General features: G+C 40.3%; 1 protein-coding gene across 1 annotated transcript in view; it reads left to right on the top strand.

Moving 5' to 3' along the window:
* Window positions 1-19118, top strand: part of FRY (FRY microtubule binding protein) — a 409004-nt gene that overhangs the window by 254521 nt on the left and 135365 nt on the right. The window contains exons 35-36 of the mRNA XM_015570438.1: window positions 1395-1485; window positions 4600-4682. Coding sequence (XP_015425924.1) covers window positions 1395-1485; window positions 4600-4682 — 174 coding nt within the window. The remainder of the gene's footprint in view (window positions 1-1394; window positions 1486-4599; window positions 4683-19118) is intronic.

The following is a 19118-nucleotide window of genomic DNA, read 5'->3' as shown; positions in this document are numbered from 1 at the left end:
GGTGGGGGTGGGGGGTAAGAGATCAACCAAAGGACTTTTATGCATGCATATAAGCATAACCAATGGACATAAGACACTGGGGGATAGTGGAGGCTAGGGGACTGTCTGGGGGGGGGGGGAAATGGACACATATGTAATACCCTTTGTAATAAAAAATTTAAAAAAATGGTCACAGGGATTTAAAGTAAAGCATAGGGAATATAGTCAATAATATTGTAAATACTTTGTATGGTGTCAGCTGGGTAGTAAACTTACTGAGGTGATCACTTCATAAGGTATACAAATGTCTAATTACTATGTTGTACACCTGAAACATATAATACTGTATGTCCAAAGTAATTGAAAAATAACTTTAAAAAAGAAAGATAGCTTAAGAATAGCTGAGATCAATGAAATGATTTTGTAAGCATAACTGACAATTGGTGGCCCAGTATTCACATGCCCAGAGTTTTATACGTTAGGCCAGTGATGGCGAAACTTTTGAGCTCGGCGTGTCAGCATTTTGAAAAACCCTAACTTAACTCTGGTGCCGTGTCACATATAGAAATTTTTTTATATTTGCAACCATAGTAAAACAAAGACTTCTATTTTTGATATTTATTTTATATATTTAAATGCCATTTAACAAAGAAAAATCAACCAAAAAAATGAGTTCGCGTGTCACCTCTGACACGCGTGTCATAGGTTCGCCATCACTGCTTTAGGCTGATCCCAGGCCAGACACAGCATCGCTTAGGAATCTCAGTCTTTACCTTCCATCTTGTGGTTATGGGATTCCCTTGGTGAATATTCTCTCAGAATGACTAAACTGCCTCTAAAAATATTACCACTTTCCATAAATTGTCTTTTCTGCATCATTTTATGAAATGTATGCAGTCCTCCTCAAATTCATTGAAGCCAGCTTTGTTTTGGTTTATCTAATATTACAACTGCTTTCAAATCTCTCTCCTGACCTGGTCTCTCATGCCCTCTGTTTCCCCCACATATAGCTGCCAAAGCAGCATTCCTACAGGCAAGCAGTAGCCTAGATGTCAGACAGTTTCCTGAGTTGTTTCACTAACATTAGCTCAATAACTAATAACTCCTAGACCCAGAAGTGGTAAAGCAGCTAACAGCAGGGACGGCCATTACAAATAAGCTCATTACCTAAGAAAAGTTTTCAGGAATGTTGTCACTTTGGTTTATAGGAGAGTCCAGGAATTAGGTTTGACTATTACAGATGTCTGGGATTCTTCTATTTCAGTGGAGTGGGCTTAGAGTTTGTTTAGAATGTCTGTGATTGTGCAGAAAATAGAAGGTATCCTTCAAACATGAAATTTCACAGGAATTTTGAGACTTGACTTTGACCCCCTCCACATGTGTTTTTTTTTTTCTAAGTGTCTTCTAATCCACAGGAACCACCTCCAGCAGCAACACAGTGGTTGCCGGCCAGGACAGTTTCCCAGACGCTGAGGAGGGCAAGATCTTGAAAGAGTCTGATGAGAGGTTGGTTCACAAATTGGCTTGATATCTAGTTTAACTGTAGCATATACAGAGGCATCAATAAAAATTTGTAGGCTTTATAAATTTCACACACATACAAATCTTTTATTCTTAGAAACTATGGCTGACTTGCTAACACTGCTCTGTATATCCCTGTAGATAACAATTTCTTCCCGAGCTGAACTCCACTTCTCTTAGGGCCGAACAAAAACCATGAGCTGTCCTGCTACCTGCAAAGACCATCTGGAATTAGAGGGAATTTTCATGTGAAATTTTCAAATCTGAGTACTGAATAATTTCTTGGAGACGGAGTAGTGGTCTTGAAGTGAATTCTATGAAACATCATCTTTCTTATTTCACCTTTACTTTGTCAGGTCTTGGTTTACCAAGAACACTATCTCCCTCTGCTCAAATAAGTCTTAATCTCCTTCCCATAGGCTGTTCGATAATATTTATTTTGCCCACATCTCTGCCTTTAGTTGCCCAGGACCTACTCAGAAGTAAATAAAATCTGGATCATTGTTCCCTAGTTGATTGTGAAGAGCAGAGACACAACCAAAAGAGATCAACAGGACTCAAATTAAAAAATTAGTATGATTCCATGGTGTTGAAAACACTTTAGAGCTGAGCAGTTTTTAGTGAAAAGGAATGGGGAGCACTTTCATTGAAGAAGTGAGTAACAAGGATGAGATACAAATTCCTATTGCAGGGACTGCAATGGATTAAATAATTAAAATACCTCAGCCCAGAATGCCCCTGCAGGCCTCATGTCTGTCCTCTGATTCTGTCCTGGGCATGACACAGGGCAGGGTCTACAAGTGGGAGAGTATCTGCCATGAGGCTGACTGCCCTGGAGTCCTCTGACCTATTAAATGCCTCAGCATGTGTGCTGCTAGATCACTGCCCTATTGCTGAATGATCCCTTGGCTCTTCATATGCTGTTTATGACTTTGCCTTTGTCAGAATAAATATTATTAAAGAATTTCAGAAGTTAATAGGTTGTCACTTTTTCAATTCCCTAGGTGTCAATTGTGTGGCCTGATTTGTATGAAACTAAGCAGATGTCCTTGAGTTTCTGTTTTATGGATTCACAAAGTAATAGCCCAAAAGTTAGGACAGTAAAGAATGTTCGAAATATAGAGTGACTGGGGAAAAGATGGATGTGTCAGGAGAAAAAAAAAAGCTGCTACAAGTATCTAAGAAGTGAATAAAACAAAAATCATTATAGTCTTTGCAGTCACTATAAATCTTGCATTTACTTATTTAGTCACAAATGTACACCTGGGACAGGGTAGGCTCATAATGGCACATCCAGCACTTTTTCCTGAAACATCACTCTTGCTCCATGCACTGGTGAGGACAGCTAAAATGAAACAGGGTGTTGACCTGCTGTCAATTAGTGCAAAATATACAGTCAGTAATGTAGGGGCACATCCTACTTTGGCTTGAGTTTTCCAGATATTTATTGATTACCTTAGTTGTTTGTTTTGGCTGCATACATATTAAGTAGATCACACCTGTTCTGTATCACTTTGTATAAAATAAATATAGACAAGCCATTTCCCCACACCCATACCTTTGCCCTGCCTTATAGGTCTCCAGATGATATTCAAATGCTATTGGTTTAAAAGTCTTTGGTGCCCTGAAGAGGAAAAAGTGTTCTAGAAATCTAGAAATAATTATTATATTATTATTAAATACTAGTAGCCCTGCGCACGAATTCGTGCATGAGTAGCTCGCTGCCATTTGCCTCAGCTGGCCGCCTGGCCCACCGCCGCTCGTAGCTCTCCGCAGCATGTAGCTCGCTGCCCCACCCTCTTGAGCTCCCCACTGCTTGTCGCTCACTGCCCTGCCCTCCTGCTGTTGGTCATTACGCATCATAGTGTAACAACCATTTGCATATTACCTCTTTATCATATAGGATAATAATTAGTACCTTAGATTTTGATGGTACCTCACAGTGTTGGAAACTTTCTCATATCATTCTTTTGATTTCTACAACCCCAACAAAATAAATGGTGAAGTATTATTAGTATCACTTTTTGGCAGGTGTAGAAACAGGGACCCCATAAAGGTAAAGAACTTGGCCAAGGTCATAGAGCTAGTGAAAGTTTGGTCCTAAAATCCCGTGTCTTGCCTTCTCTCATTGGAACCAAAAGCATTTCTGCGCTGCCATTGTCTTCTGCATGACACTGGGCAAGCTGTTTCACTTGGCCTGTTTCCTCATTCATAAAGTAAACGGTGCTTATGTCAAAGATGAGTAAGTGAGAGTAAATGAATAATGTATGTGAAGTTACTATATTTCTACCATTTTGGCGACAGTGGGGTGGGAGGGCGTTACTTCTTAATCCACAGAGAGACCAGACAGAAAGAGCCTCTCTGGTTATTTTACAGCCCAACTAGTTACCTTTTTCTAAAAACCCTCCAATCACCCTGGCTGGTGTAGCTCAGTTGGTTGAGTATTCACCCATGCACTAAAAGAAGATTGCCAGTGTGATTCCTGGTCAGGGCATGTGCCTGGGTTATAGGCTTGATCCCTGGTAAGGGGTGTGCAGGAGGTAGCCAGTTGATGTTTCTCTCTCACATTGATACATTGATGTCTCTCTCTCTCTCTCTCTCTCTCTCTCTCTCTCAAAACAATTAAAATCCATATTTTTTTAAAACCCTCTTATCATTTTAAGAGAACGTTTAAAGCCAGTAAAGTCCAAGATATATTATGAACCATTTTTTTATGTCTTGTCAATTTTCAATGTTTAATCATGCATCAGTTAGTTACTGACCACCTACCATCTGCCAGGCTACCATGTGAATAAGGGATGTATATTATTCAGTATCACTCAATTTCATTTCCAAACAAATGTTATAATTCTCCAGTTCAGTATAGCCTTAAAATGTTTATCTGTTCTAGGTTTAAACTATGCTTATGAGCAAAAGCAACCACTAGACCTCTCCAGGGAAAAATAAATGTTTGTGATACAATTTTTGTAGTATTTCTTTAGGAAAAGCATCATTGGAACTAGCTGCCAAAAACTCAATTACTAAATAATAGTATGTGTTTATGAAAATAGCACATACACACACAGCAGTATTTAATGATGGCTGTTCTTGTATTTGAAGGTTTAATAACGTCATCAGAGCCCATACTCGCCTGGAGTCAAGGTACAGCAATAGCTCTGGAGGGTCGTATGATGAGGATAAAAGTAAGTACCACCAGGTGTGGGGTTTCAAGTGGAATCCAGATGGTTGGAGAATGGAGTACGAGTATTTTTATTATTCTTATTCTAATTGCTAAAAAGGGCCCTATAAATATAAACAATCATTTAATCCCACTATGCAGATGAGCATAGAGTCAGCATCTGAAAATAATAAGAAGCCAAGCAGTGGACAAATTAAAATTATAAAAATTCAAATTTTTACCCAAATCTGTATTTTTTTATATTCTTGGCATTTTTTTCTTGGTAATGCAGTTGGGGAAAGGCTAGTAAAAAATTGTCTCATTAGATAACCAATATCGCAGTTATCGTGGGAGTGGATTTAATCTTTAAGCTTTGTGAATCAGTTCACCCAGAAAAGGGCCTTTTTCACACAAAGTCTCTCAAAAGCGTTGTCTTGGTAGCCAAATGAAAACCTTGATAAAATGGGAGATACAGTCATCACAGAAATGCATTTGTTCCTTGGGAAGTTGACAGAAACTGAAAAGCAATGCATTCACTGATTTTGTTGGAGCCCTGGACAGCATCTGTAGATACTGAGCAGGCAAAGAGTATTACTTGGTCACACACAAGTCACAGAAATTCTGGAATCAAGAACACTCCCAGTGGCATTTAGATATGCTAAGGAAATCAGTAAACTAACTGGTGGAGTTTATTTGTCTATTTTGGTGGAAATCGGAAATATGATGATATTTCCTGGTTTAGGTTTATTTTGAAAGTCAGTACCTGGGGCCTTTGTAGCTATCATTTTAAATTGTTCTGTTTTTATGGGGAATTTGCAGAGTGGGGTAAGAGATGAGTAGGCCTAATGGCACCACAGTTAAGCTGTTCTTCTTTACCTCTTACTGCATAGTTAGGAAATTCTCTGCCTTTCAAAATACCAATGGGAGAATTGTCCAAAATCCATACATAATTATCAAACTCTAACTTAGGTGAAGTTGCAGCTTTAAAACTTTTTACTAGAACCATTAGTTTTAGGTAAAATAAAGCTATTTGTGTTTTCCCTTCTTTCTGGTCCCACCAGGGTCTGTATCTGTGCCATCCAAATCCAACAGCCAAGTCTCCGGAGCACAGGCCGTGAGTTCGAGGAGGGACTAGATTTTACAGATGGGAGAATAGTACCAAGAAATGGAAAGTTGTTGGTTTAAGAAAAATCTGGTTACTATATATTTTGTAACCCAAAATTTGAGGACAGAAAAAATGAATCATGAAAATGTTAAGCAGTCAAATACTTCCCTAGTATGTGGCAGGTGTGATGTAACAAAAAATAACACACTCTGGCTGTAGAGTTTACATTGGGAATATCACTCTCCTTGGCTGATTCCTTTAAAATGTATCTCTTTGTTCTGGGTACAGGACACAGAATTTGGTAAAAATAATATACTAAAAATATCAATCATTTAAAAAAGATACCTTTACAGTCCTCTGGTAGTAACATCTCACATTCTTTATATTTATTAAATAGTGAATTGCGAAAGATGATTATATTAAAATGAGATGATAATTAACTCACATCACTAATTTTAGAGACAAAAAGAAAGAAGTTATAGAAGTATTTATAAAGAGAAAAAATGATAAGGAGTTCAGACAAGAAATTAAAAGTCTAATATTATCATTACTAGAACCCCAGTGCATGAAAATTCGTGCAATGAAGGGTGGGTCCCTCAGCCCAGCCTGCCCCCTCTCATAGGCCGGGAGCCCTCAGGGGCAGGAGGTGACCCAGCGATCAGGGGAAGGTGACGCCCCATCACACCTCTGCTGCTGCCACTGCCAGCAGCACAAGCCTCGGCCGGCCCTGGTTACCTGAGCCTCGGGCAGCACTGGACAGCTGGGCAGCCACCTTTTGAGGCTTGCCTCTACCTTGGGCCAGCCCTGGGGGGCTGAGGGGACTGGGCGCTGCCATCTTGTGGCTGTGGACTCCTTCATCTTTGAGGGTGGGGCAGTCAATTAGCATATTCTCTCCTTATTGGCTGTGGGCACTACCATCTTTGCAATAGCATGGGAGTCAATTAGCATATTCCCTCTTTATTAGATAGGACTAGAGGCCCAGTGCACAAAAATTTGTGCACTCGGGGGGATGGGGGGTCCCTCAGCCTGGCCTGTGCCCTCTTGCAGTCTGGGACCCCTCGGGAGATACCGCCCTGCTGGCTTAGACCTGCTCCCGGGTGGCAGAGGGCAGGCCCAATCCCTAGGTGCAGCCCCTGGTCGCGCTCAGAGCAGGGCCGATTGGGGGGTTGAGGCACCGCCCCCTGTCACACTCAAGGCAGGGTCAATGGGGAGGTTGTGGTGCCACCCCCTGTCACGCACAGAGCAGGGCCAATCAGGGGTTTGAGGAGCTCCCCCTGTCACTCAGAGAGTAGGGCTGATAGGAGAGTTGGGGCACTGTCCCCTGTCACACACAGAGCACGGCCGATCAGGGGGTTGGGGCGCTGCCTCCTGTCACACACAGAGCCGCAGGGTGATCAGAGGTTGGGGGAGCTCTCCCGTATCAGGCACAGAGCAGGGCTGATCAGGGGGTTTGGGCACTGCCCCCTGTCACGCTGATCCCGGAGCCGGGAGGCCTCTCGGCTCCGCTGATCCCGGTGCTGGGAGGCATATTACCCTTTTACTATATAGAATAGAGGCCTGGTGCATGGGTGGGGCTGGCTGGTTTGCCCTGAAGGGGGTCCTGGATCAGGGTGGGGGTCCCCACTGGAGGGCCTTGCCAGCCCGGGTGAGGGGATGATGGCTGTTTGCAGTTGGTCACACACCATTCAGGATGGGGGTCCCTACTGGGGTGCATGGCCAGTCTGGGTGAGGGGCTGAGGGCTGTTTTCAGGCTGGCGGGGGACGGAAGCTCCCAACCGCTCCTTTTTTTCTTTCTTGTTTTTAAATTCTGGGCCAGCTTTAGTTCTGAGGCTCCGGCTCTTAGTCTTCCGCTACTGACAGTAGGTAATCGAAACAATGTATAACTGCCCGCTCAGAGGCCTGCAGCAGCAGGCGGGGAACGTTGGAGTCCGCCGTCACTGAAGCAAGCAAGCCTCATGTTCAGTTTAAGCTGCCTGGCTGCTGGTCGCCATCTTGGCCGTCAGTTAATTTGCATATCTCACTGATTAGCCAATGGGAAGGGTAGCGGTCGTATGCCAATTACCATGTTTCTCTTTTATTAGTGCAGATGGCTTCTATTTTACCTAGAAATGTTTATAAATTTCTTATACCAATATAAAGAAAATGGGAAATTTTTGGTGCAGAATTTGAACCCAATTGAGTCAGTATCAATAATATTTTTTACATGATTACTGTTATTGAACAGAGAGATTAGAGTTCTAGCATGTAGTTTGGGTTCAGAGAGCTTTTACTTTTGGGTTACTCATTATAAGAGAAAATTAAATCAAGCTACTCAAACAGCTCTCATCACAAAAAGCCGTAAATTACATGTAGTTTGGGTTCAGAGAGCTTTTACTTTTGGGTTACTCATTATAAGAGAAAATTAAATCAAGCTACTCAAACAGCTCTCAACACAAAAAGCCGTAAAATACATACTAGGATTTTTTTTCCAGGTGTTCAAGTCATAGGACTTGACTTTGTCTGGAAGAAGCAGCATGTCTAATATGATAGGAATACTCAGAACTTTGCTAAATGGGTTCTCCCTGATATAATTTTGGTTCTATCTACACAACCATGGATATGGCCTATGCCACAAGAAAAGCAAAGTTTAGTAGGCTCATTTTCTAAAACCTTATACCTAGGCATCTGGTGTATGTTAAGGGCAATCATTTCCACCCAGAATTCCTAAGGGTATCAGCAGATCTGGGAAGACTAAGAAGGCAACAGGAGAGACCTAGTGGCCCAAAGCTTCATGGTATAAGCTGGGTTTATCCAAAAGGAAAGGCTGTGTGCAGTCTCTTTACATACATACATACATACATACATACACACACACACACACACACACACACACAAACTGATAGCACCTTGAGTAAAATGGACACCCTCATCTATAAAGCAGCTTTTTACCAATATTATGTAAGTTTTTTCTCCTGGCGTGTAGGAGAATTGGGCTATGCTTGGTCCTAGTGCATGTTCTTGTTCAGAGTCTCCATTTCACAATTACAGTTTTCATACACCCTCCTCCAGCTCTGCTAACCTTTCTACTCTGGACTGGCAGCATTGAATCAACCACTTCTCACCACCTTTCAAAAGTGCAACCAAGAAAAACTGTATTTGGGAGAAATTGCCTAAAGATTATGTCATTCATCCTTTCTCTTAATACACTAAAACCTGTGCCAGGATTAAGCAGCTTAACTGAAGCCACATACTTGGGCAGTACCAAGTGGACCCAACTGCCCTTGCTCTTAAATGCTCCTGGCCTATATGGAGAGTGTTATAAGAAATAACTCCATGAAACTTGTTGCTATGTTTATGTTATAGTTGAGGACATTCATTCATTCAAAAATATTTATTAATTCTCTACTAAGTGCCAGATACTGTTCCAGGTAACAGGGAAACCAATAATGGAAAAATAGAGGAGGTCCCACCTAGCTCTTTAGAGCTAGCGAGGCAGTCATTGGTGGTGACTATGATCTGTGTCCCAGAAGAAAACTAATGCAGGGCAAGGGGACAGAAAGTGATTGGGGCAGGGGTTAATTCTAGTGGAGTGGCCACAGAAATCCTCTGTGATCAAGTGGTATTGGGCAGAGTCATGCATGACGTAAAGGACCAAGCCACTCAGCTAATGAGGAAGAGCTCTGCAATCCCAAGGAACAGTAGATGCAAAGGCTCTGAAGCTGCACAGTGCCTCGCATGGTCACAGAGCAGCAAGAAAGCCAATATGATGGAGTGGATTGAGCAAGGGGGTGGTAGTGGGAGAGAGGCCTAGGAGGAACCAGAGGAAGATCTTGTAAGGCCTAAAAGGCCATGGTATAGATTTTGGATTTCATTTTGAATGTGAAAGGAAGCCACTGGAGAGGCTTAAGTAGAGAAAGGCACATGAATGAACCTCTGTTTTTTAAAGTATTGCTCTGGTCCTACAACCAGTATGGTAATTATTTTCCACAATGAGGCTTTGAGCACACATCTGCCAACTGTCCATAGTATCATTAATTGCTCACCAACACACGTGCTAGAAGAAATTGTTCTAGTAAATGATGCCAGTGAAAGAGGCTTTTTGCAAAGACCTCTAAAGAATTAGATGAAAAAATTAAAAGTGCCAGTTCATGTAATTCAAATGGAAAAATGTTTTGGATTAATTAAAACTAGATTCAGAAGAGTTGCTGTGTCTAAAGGCCAAGTGATCACCTTTTCAGACACTCATTATGAGTTCCACTAGGCTAGAGCCTCGCATAGCTAGGATCAAACAAGACAGAACAATGTGGTATGTCCTGCCACTGATGTAATCAGCTATGAGAGTTTTGAGCACATGGCAGGTTCTTAAATGACCTATGGTGGAAGTGCATTTTTCACTGGTATCCTGTTCCCCAAAGAAAAACGGACAGAAAGAAAGGTGATCAACTCTTCTTGTCAAAACAGCTACAATGGCAGGAGGCCTTTTTTAAATAGACAGAAATTACTTTCACAAAATTGGAACATATGATGCTGGAATGGACATTTGTGGAAGAGAAAACCTAGAAATTTCCTTTAGGATGTGACGCTGTGAAGGAACTTTGGAGATTGTTACTTTGGAGAAAAGGGGGTAATTTTTAACTGTCATGGTATTGGATGTAATCAGGTGTTCTCTTATACTGCCAACAATGAAATTAGAACAGATGACTTTTGCTTGCATGTCTCCAAACATAATCTGATGCTCAAATGCCACCATCTAAAAGGCAACTAACTTTGGGAAAATGATCCGGTGAAATTAACTCTGTAGCATGTTGACTAGTAATCAGCACCTGATTAAAGCTACAGAAGAGGGTAGCCATGTGCCCAGGATTAGAGACTACAATGGAAGCCAGTCATCACAGTGGCTTCTTTGAAACATTACCCTTCCAGAAATATTCTGAGACCAAATTTACATAAAGAAAAAAACAAGGATTAGCTGTCTACTTCAGCATACATTTCTGCCACAATCTTTCAAAGAAATTTTTTTGATTTTTAGAGAGAGGAAGGGAGAGGAAGAGAGAGAAACATCAATGTTAGAGAGTAACATTGATCAACTGCCTCCTGCATGCCCCCGACCAGGGATCAAGCTTACGACCGGGGCATATGCCCTGACTGAGAATCAAACTGGCAACCTTTCACTGCCTGTAAAAATGCCCAACCAACTGAGCCACACTAGCCAGGGTCTGCCCCATTCTTAAAAAGCAAAAAAGGAAAAGTCCTTCCTCCTACAGAATATAAGGTTTATCACCCATTAAAACCTAGACTCCTAGACTTGAAAAAATGGTGGCTGAATAAGCAGACCTTTCTCGCACCTCCTCCCAGGGCCAGACCGGAAATAAAACTAAAGTGGGGAACATACACCAGAAATGACCAATTGAGGTCCAGCTGAGGAAGAGGCTTATATCAAGGAAGGACAGAAAAACACCTGGAGACCCATAGGAAAGGAGAGGTCATGAGAGAGGCTGACCCAGCTTCCAGGAGCAGGCTGAGAGTGAGAGGGGAGGTCTGAGCTATGGGAGGGTCTGTTTCCTTAGACCAGTGGTTCTCAACCTTGGCTGCACATTAGAATCACCTGGGAATCTTTTTAAAATCCTGATTTCTGGGCCTCGTCCTCTGGAAATTCTGTTTCTTTGTTACTAATGTTGTGGCCTCACCCCATAACAGAGAAACAGAATTTCCGGAGGATGAGGCCCACAAATCAGGATTTTAAAAAGATTCCCAGGTGATTCTAATGTGCAGCCAAGGTTGAGAACCACTGCCTTAGACGGTTGAGGCCTGGAACCTAGGCTGGGTTCCACAGCCTGGAGCACCAGACACGGGACCAGCAGTTCAGGTAACATCCAGGCGTGAAAGGCAGCAGGGCTGCTGGCCACCTCAAAGTCTGGAACTGGTAGACTGGAGCCTAGTGAGAGAAAGCCTCTGTTTCTGTTTTTTGGTGTGTGTGTGTTTTTTTAACCCAGAGCACAGGAGTTTTCATTTACAACTATTTACCCGAGCTTTGCTGAAGGGTGGGCTGCGTGGATTCCAGGTGCCTACAGAGAGGCTGGGGGGGAAAGCATTGTGGGGAGACATGAAAAAGCAGCAGCCAGGAGTCCTGCATTTGGTTGTACACCCCCGAAACAAAACGGCCATTTTTCTTGAAAGGCTCTAGCTGCTGCTAGTAGCCAGATAGCAGAAAAAAGAAAATAACCTGCCCTAGGTGATATAGCCCTCCACACCCTCAGTAGCCCTGCCTCCACGCCCTATATTTTGACCTTTTCAGAGGAGAAAAAAGCAAAGGCCAACCCGATGGTTTGAACAGTCTCAGGGAGCATCAGTGATTGGATTGGTGGAAGGGCCATCTGCCCCACTATCCCAGTAACCTGATTGGTACTTTCCCCACACTGGCGAGCTGATCAAAACTCCAAGTTTCCAGCTGATCCCATCAGACTGCATACAAGAATCTCTGCCCAGCCAAGGACAGAGTAATATTTTGGGCCACTTGCAGAGGAGTAGCTCTGGGACAAGGAAACACACCCACCACATTCATTGAAATCTGAACAGTACCTCTCCCTCACAGGAAACCCAGAGGTCTAGACTCTCAATTTTGCCTAAATCCCATTCAGAAAAAGACTTTTGAGTGATGAAGATTGACAGCTGGTTGGCAGGCAAAGGTGGGCAGAGGCAGACCCCAGGAAACCTGGGGAAGTTTTCTGACCCAAGCCCTGGGCCCCATGCTGCTAACAAACTTGCTTTAGAGCCAATTCCTACGGAGATAAGACACAAATGGTGGATCCCTTGGTACTTCAAGCAGGTTGCTGAAAGACAAAGGAGGACAGTTTCTGAAATGAATGCTATTTCACATTTTTTTCTCTTTTCTTCTTTTTCCTTTCTTTCCCTCTTTTTTCTTTTCTTCTTTTCTTCTTCCTTTTTTCTTGGCCTGATCAATTTTTTCTTTTATTATTTATCTTCTTTATCTGCTTTATTTACTTGTTATTATTTAGTCTCTACTGTTTCGTTCATCTATTTCATTTTCCCCTTCCATTTTCCTAGTCAATTTTTTATCTTTTCTTTTTCTACTGCTTTCTTATAATTTTTCTTTTTGTTATTTTTTGTATCTACCTGCTTTCTCCTCTATTTTCCTTTTCAAAATGTTTTACTTCCTCCTTTATTTCAAATTGTTTTCCTTCCCCTACTCCCCTAGTTCTTTATTCTTATTTTCTTTATTTCAGCTCTGCCCCTACATATTCCATTTTCTCTCTCCCCTTTTTTTGTTTGTTTTTTTACTCGTTTGTTTTCTTTTCTCTTTCTTTTGTTTCTTCTATAATTCTTGCTCTATTTTCTCTTTCCTACTTCTCTCTTTTCTAGTGGTTGCTTTTGTTGGTGCTATAGGGTCTTGTGTATGTTCTTGTCTTGTTCCTTTTGTTCTGTGTTTGTTGTGTTGTATTTTGTTATGTTCTGTCAACACATTCACAACAGCTCACATGATGTGGTCAGGGGTGAGCCACATAGTCAGCCAGCCTGAGAGAAAATTCCATCCACAAATGGGACAACATTCAAGACCAGATTACATCAGGAGAACCCAAATAACTCAAACAAGGGGCTTTCCTAGAGCACCCAGCTCAGGAGGTCTAAAAGACTGCACCACTGGGTCTCACAAAATACCTACTACATAAGACCACAGCACAAAGTCTGGGAGGCATAGGAGTTTGATCTAATACATAGAAACAATTACAAAAGAACAGAAAAAATGGAGAGACAAAGAAACAACCTCAAAATGAAAGAAGAAGAGGAATCACCAGGAAAAGAATGATTTAAAATGGATACAAGCTGTCAGATAAAGAATTCAAAGTAATGTTAATAAGGGTGTTCAAACAACTGAGTGAGAACTACAAGCAACTTAATGAGAACTGAGAGCTACACCAACATGAACAGAGAGGTTAAAACAATAAATAAGGATTAATCAGAAATGAAGAATGACATAGCTGAAATAAAAAACACCCTGAAAGGATACAACAGTAGACTAGAAGAACCTGAGGACTGAATCAGTGAATTATAAGACAAGGTACAAAAAACACACACATTCAGAGCAGCAAATGGGAAAAAAAATTTTAATGCAGGAGAGTCTAAGGCAGCCGTGGGCAAACTACGGCCCACGGGCCGGATCTGGCCCATTTGAAATGAATAAAACTGGAAAAAAAAAAAAAAACCCGTACCCTTTTATGTAATGATGTTTACTTTGAATTTATATTAGTTCACACAAACACTCCATCCATGCTTTTGTTCCGGCCCTCCGGTCCAGTTTAAGAACCCATTGTGGCCCTCGAGTCAAAAAGTTTGCCCACCTCTGGTCTAAGGGAACTTTGGGTCAACATGAAATATAACATTCACATTATAGGGGTGACAGAAGCAGAAGAGTCTGAGAAAGGAATCTGAAAAGGAACCTGTTTGAAGAAGTAATGGCAGAAAATTTTTCTATCCTGGTGAAGGAAAAAGTCACTCAAGTTCAGGAAGCACAGAGAGTCTCAATCAAGAAGAATCCCAAAAGATTCACACATAGGCACATTATGATAAAAATGGCAAACATTAAAAACAAAGAAAGAATCTTAAAGACTAGAAGAGAGAGACAGAAAGTTAGCTACAAGGGCGCTCCCATTAGACTATCAGCTGATTTCTCAATAGAAACACTTCAAGTCAGAAGGGAATGGCATGAAGTATACAAAGTAATTAAAACCAAGAGATGGAATCCAAGACTACTCTATCCAGCAAGGCTATCATTAAAAAGAGATGGTGAAATAAAGAGCTTCAAAGACAATAAATAAATAAATAAATAAATAAATAAATAAATAAATAGTTTAATACAACCAAACCAACATTGCAAGAAAAAAGAGACTATGACTATTGTAAAAAGAAGAAAGAGAGAGAAAGAGAAGAACACAGACATAAAGAATAAGAATGGCAACAAATAACTACCTATCAATAATAACCTTAATTGTAAGTTTGATTGGCTTAAATGCTCCAATTAAAAGATATAGGGTTGTTGAATGGATAAGAATACATAACCCATATATATGCCATCTACAAGAGACCCACCTCAGAAAAAAGAACTCATACAGACTAAAAGAGAAGTGATGGAAAAATTTTTTCCAGGCAAATAGAAATGAAAAAAGAGCTGGAGTAGCAATACTCATATCTGACAAAATAGACTTCAAAGTGAAGGAGATAAGAAGAGACACTGAAGGCCACTTCATAATACTAAAGGAATCAATTCAACAAGAGGCTATAACTCTGGGCAACATATACACCCAATACAAATATACACCAATTATAGGACCACCCAAATATATATATAATTATGGAAGATTTTAAGGGAGAGATCCATAGCAATACATTCATAATAGGGGACTTTACCACCCCACTGACATCACTGGTTAGATCTTCTAGACCAGGGGTGGGCAAACTTTTTGACTCAAGGGCCACAATGGGTTCTTAAACTAGACCGGAGGGCCGGAACAAAAGCATGGATGGAGTGTTTGTGTGAACTAATATAAATTCAAAGTAAACATCATTACATAAAAGGGTATGGTCTTTTTTTTTTTTAGTTTTATTCATTTCAAACAGGCCAGATCCTGCCCGCGGGCCTTAGTTTGCCCACGGCTGTTCTAGACAAAAAAATCAGCACAACAATGAAACTGCAATCCTAAATGACACATTATGTCGGATGGAATTAATTGACATTTACATTTCACCCCAAAGATGCAGAATATACATTCTTCTCAAGTGCACATGGGACATTCTTAATGATAGTCCACATGTTAGGACACAAACTACTAGTAAGTCTCTATAAGTTTAAGAAGATTAAAATCATATCAACTACCTTCACAGATCACAATCGTATGAAATTAGAAATCAACTACAAAAAAAACACTTGAAAACATTCAAACACATAGAGGCTAAATAGCATGTTATTAAACAATTAATGGGTTACCAAAGAGACCAAAGGAGAAAGAAAAAGAACTTCCTGGAAACAGATGAAAATGAACACACAGCAACACAAAATCTATGGGACACAATAAAAGCAGTCCTGAGAGGGAAGTTCATAGCATTACAGACCTACCTCAAAAAACAAAAAACCCTTCTAACAAACTATCTAACCCTATAACTTAAAGAATTAGAAAGAGAACAACAAGAAAAGCCCGGAGTAAATAGAAGGAAATCATAAAGAGCAGAAATAAATGACATAGAGACTAAGATAATAATACAAAAGATTAATAAAAACAAGAGCTGGTTCTTTGAAAAGATAAACAAGATTTATGAACCTTTACTCAGACTTATCAGGAAACAAAGAGAGATAACCCAAATAAACAAAATGAGAAACAAAAGAGGTAAAGTAACAACTGATCCCACAGAAATACAAAGCATCATACAAAAAAACAAACAACAACAACAAAAAACTATGAACAACTATACTACAACAGCTGGATAAACTAAATGAAATGGAAATATGCCTAGAAAAATACAGTCTTCCAAAACTCAATCAGAAAGAATTAGAAAACCTGAATAGGCTATAACTACTGATGAAATTGAAGCCATAATAAATAAATAAATAACTCACAGCAAACAAAAGCCCTGGTCTGGATTGCTGCACAGGAGAGTTTTACCAAACATTCAAAGAAGAACACCTATCCTACTCAAACTATTCCAAAAAATCCAAGAGAAAGGAACACTTCCAAGCTCTTTTTATAAGGCTAGCATTAGCCTAATTCCAAAACCAGATAAAGACACTACAAAGAAAGAGAATTACAGACCAATATCCCTGATGAACATATGCTAAAATCCTCAACAAAAATATTAGCAAATTAGATCCAGCAGTGCATTAAAAAGGTCATACACCATGACCAAGAGGGATTTATTCTGGGGATGCAAGACTGGTACAATATTTGCAAATCAATAAGTGTGATATACCACATAAATACATTGGAAGACAGCGATCACATGATCATATCAATTGGCTCAGAAAAGCCATTAGACAAAAATCTAACACCCTTTTTTGATAAAAACTCCTCAAAGTGGGAATAAAGGAATTATATATCAACATAATAAAGGCCCTATATGACAAATTTATAGCCAACATCATACTCAGTGGGCAAAAACTAAAACCATTTTCCCTAAGAACAGGAACAAGACAGGGATGCCCACTTTTACCACTCTTATTCAACAATTATGGGAAGTCTTAGCCACAGTGAACAAACAGGAAGAAAACATAAAATGCATCCAAATTGGAAAGGAAAAAATAAAACTGTCATTGTTCACAGATGACATGATATTATACATAGAAAACCCTAAAGACTCCACACCAAAAAAACAGATTTAATAAATGAATTTGGAATAAAAAGAAATAAGCAACACACACACACACACATTAAAAAAATGAATTTGGCAAGGTAGCAGGATACAAAACACCCAGAAATCTATGACATTTTTACACACCAATAATGAACTCTCAGAAAGAAAAACTAAAAAAGCAATCCCATTTACTATGCTTACAGAAAGAGAAATTTTAAAAAAATCACATTTACAATTGCATCAAAACAATAAGATACCTAGGAATAAACTTAACTAAGGAGGTAAAAGCCCTGTATAAAACATTGACAAGAGAGATAGAGGAAGATATAAACAAGTGGAAGAATATACCATGTTCATGGATTGGTAGAATCTACATCATTAAGATGTCCATACTAACCAAAGCAATCTATTGATTCAATCCAATCCCCATTAAAATACCAGTGGCATATTTCACAGATCTACAACAAACTCTCCAAAAATTTATATGGAACCAAAAAAGACCACGAATAGCTGCAGAAATCTTGGGAAAGAACAAAGTCAGAGGAATCATAATACCAGATATCAAGTTATACCACAAAGCCACTGTACTCAAAACAGCCTGGTGCTGGCACAAGAACAAATATGAGAGACCTTGACTGTGTTGTGAAAAGCCAATCTATACAGCAATTAAAGTATGCACCTTTATTGAAAAAGCAAAGCAAGCAAACAACTATACTGTACATCTGGCTGATGAAGTGCAGACAGGTTCTCAGCTAATATGAAAATCTAGTTGGGTGGGGGTCTATAAGTTTCAAAATTCCTTTGCTGAATATTTTACTACAGATCCATTCTCAGGGTGCCCAGTTTTCCTTTGTTTTGGCCTCCGCAGAATTCATGAGAAACACCTGGCAACTTTATCTTGCCAGACCTTGAGACTGCTGGCTTCTCTGCTTTAGGGAGAAAGCAGCCCTTTTCCCCTTTCCCCTTTCCCTCTCCCTTCGATTTTTTAAAAAAGAAAAAGAGAAAGAAAAAGCAAAGCAAGCAAACCTATACATCTGGCTTAGGAAACACAAGCAGGCTCTCAGCTAATCTGAAGAGCAAGTTGTGTGGGGTTCTGAGGCATTATATACTCTCCTGCCTATAGGTCATAAAATTCCTCTGCTTACTATTTTGGCACAGATTAATTCTAAAGGTCCCCCCCCCTTTTTTCTTTCTTTCTTACTTTGTTGTGACCTTCCCAAAAATCCTGAGAAGCACCTGGCAACTTTATCTTGACAAACCTTGAGAGTGATGGCTTCTCTGCTTAGAGAGTAATTAATCTCTCATTAGGGAGGTTTTTCAATCATTTCCTCTCCTATTCTTGGCTGGCAGAGATAATAGTTTGTTAGTTACAAGCTGGCTGCAAATTGCCCTCACAGTTTAGCCTTGTTTTAACTTTCCTGTCTCAGTTTCCCTATTCCTCCTGCCCTGGAATCCTGTAACAGAGGTACCTGGAGAGTATTATTCTAAGCAAAATAAGCCACTCAGAGAAAATCAAGTATCATATGATCTCTCTCATGTGTGGAATCTGATGAACAAGATACACTGATGAACAAAATGGATCCAGAGACATACAAGCATGGAACAGACTGAGGAATCTCAGAGGGAAGGTGAGGTGGAAAGATGGGTAGGGAGAGATTTACCCTAAGGAACTGATAGGCATATATGCATAACCCATGGACACTGACAATAGTGTAGTGAAGGTCTGGGAGGGGGACTGCAGGGTGGAGGGGATCAATGGGGATAAAAAAGGGGAACATCATTAATATTTTCAACAATAAAGATAAATATTTTTATATGTTACATATATCATATGCTGTATTCTTTTTTATTTATTTTTATTGTCTAAAGTTTTACATATGTCTCCTTTTTCCCCAATTGACGCCCCCCACCCCAGCCATTCCCACACCAGGCAAGCCCTCACTGCCCCAGTGTCTGTGTCCATTGATTATGCTAATATGCATGCATACAAGTCCTTTGGTTACTCTCTAACCCCCGCCA

This window comes from Myotis davidii, unplaced genomic scaffold (genome assembly GCF_000327345.1).
Source record: "Myotis davidii unplaced genomic scaffold, ASM32734v1 scaffold447, whole genome shotgun sequence".
Taxonomy (NCBI): Eukaryota; Metazoa; Chordata; class Mammalia; order Chiroptera; family Vespertilionidae; genus Myotis; species Myotis davidii.
This window is presented reverse-complemented; position numbering and strand designations above follow the sequence as displayed.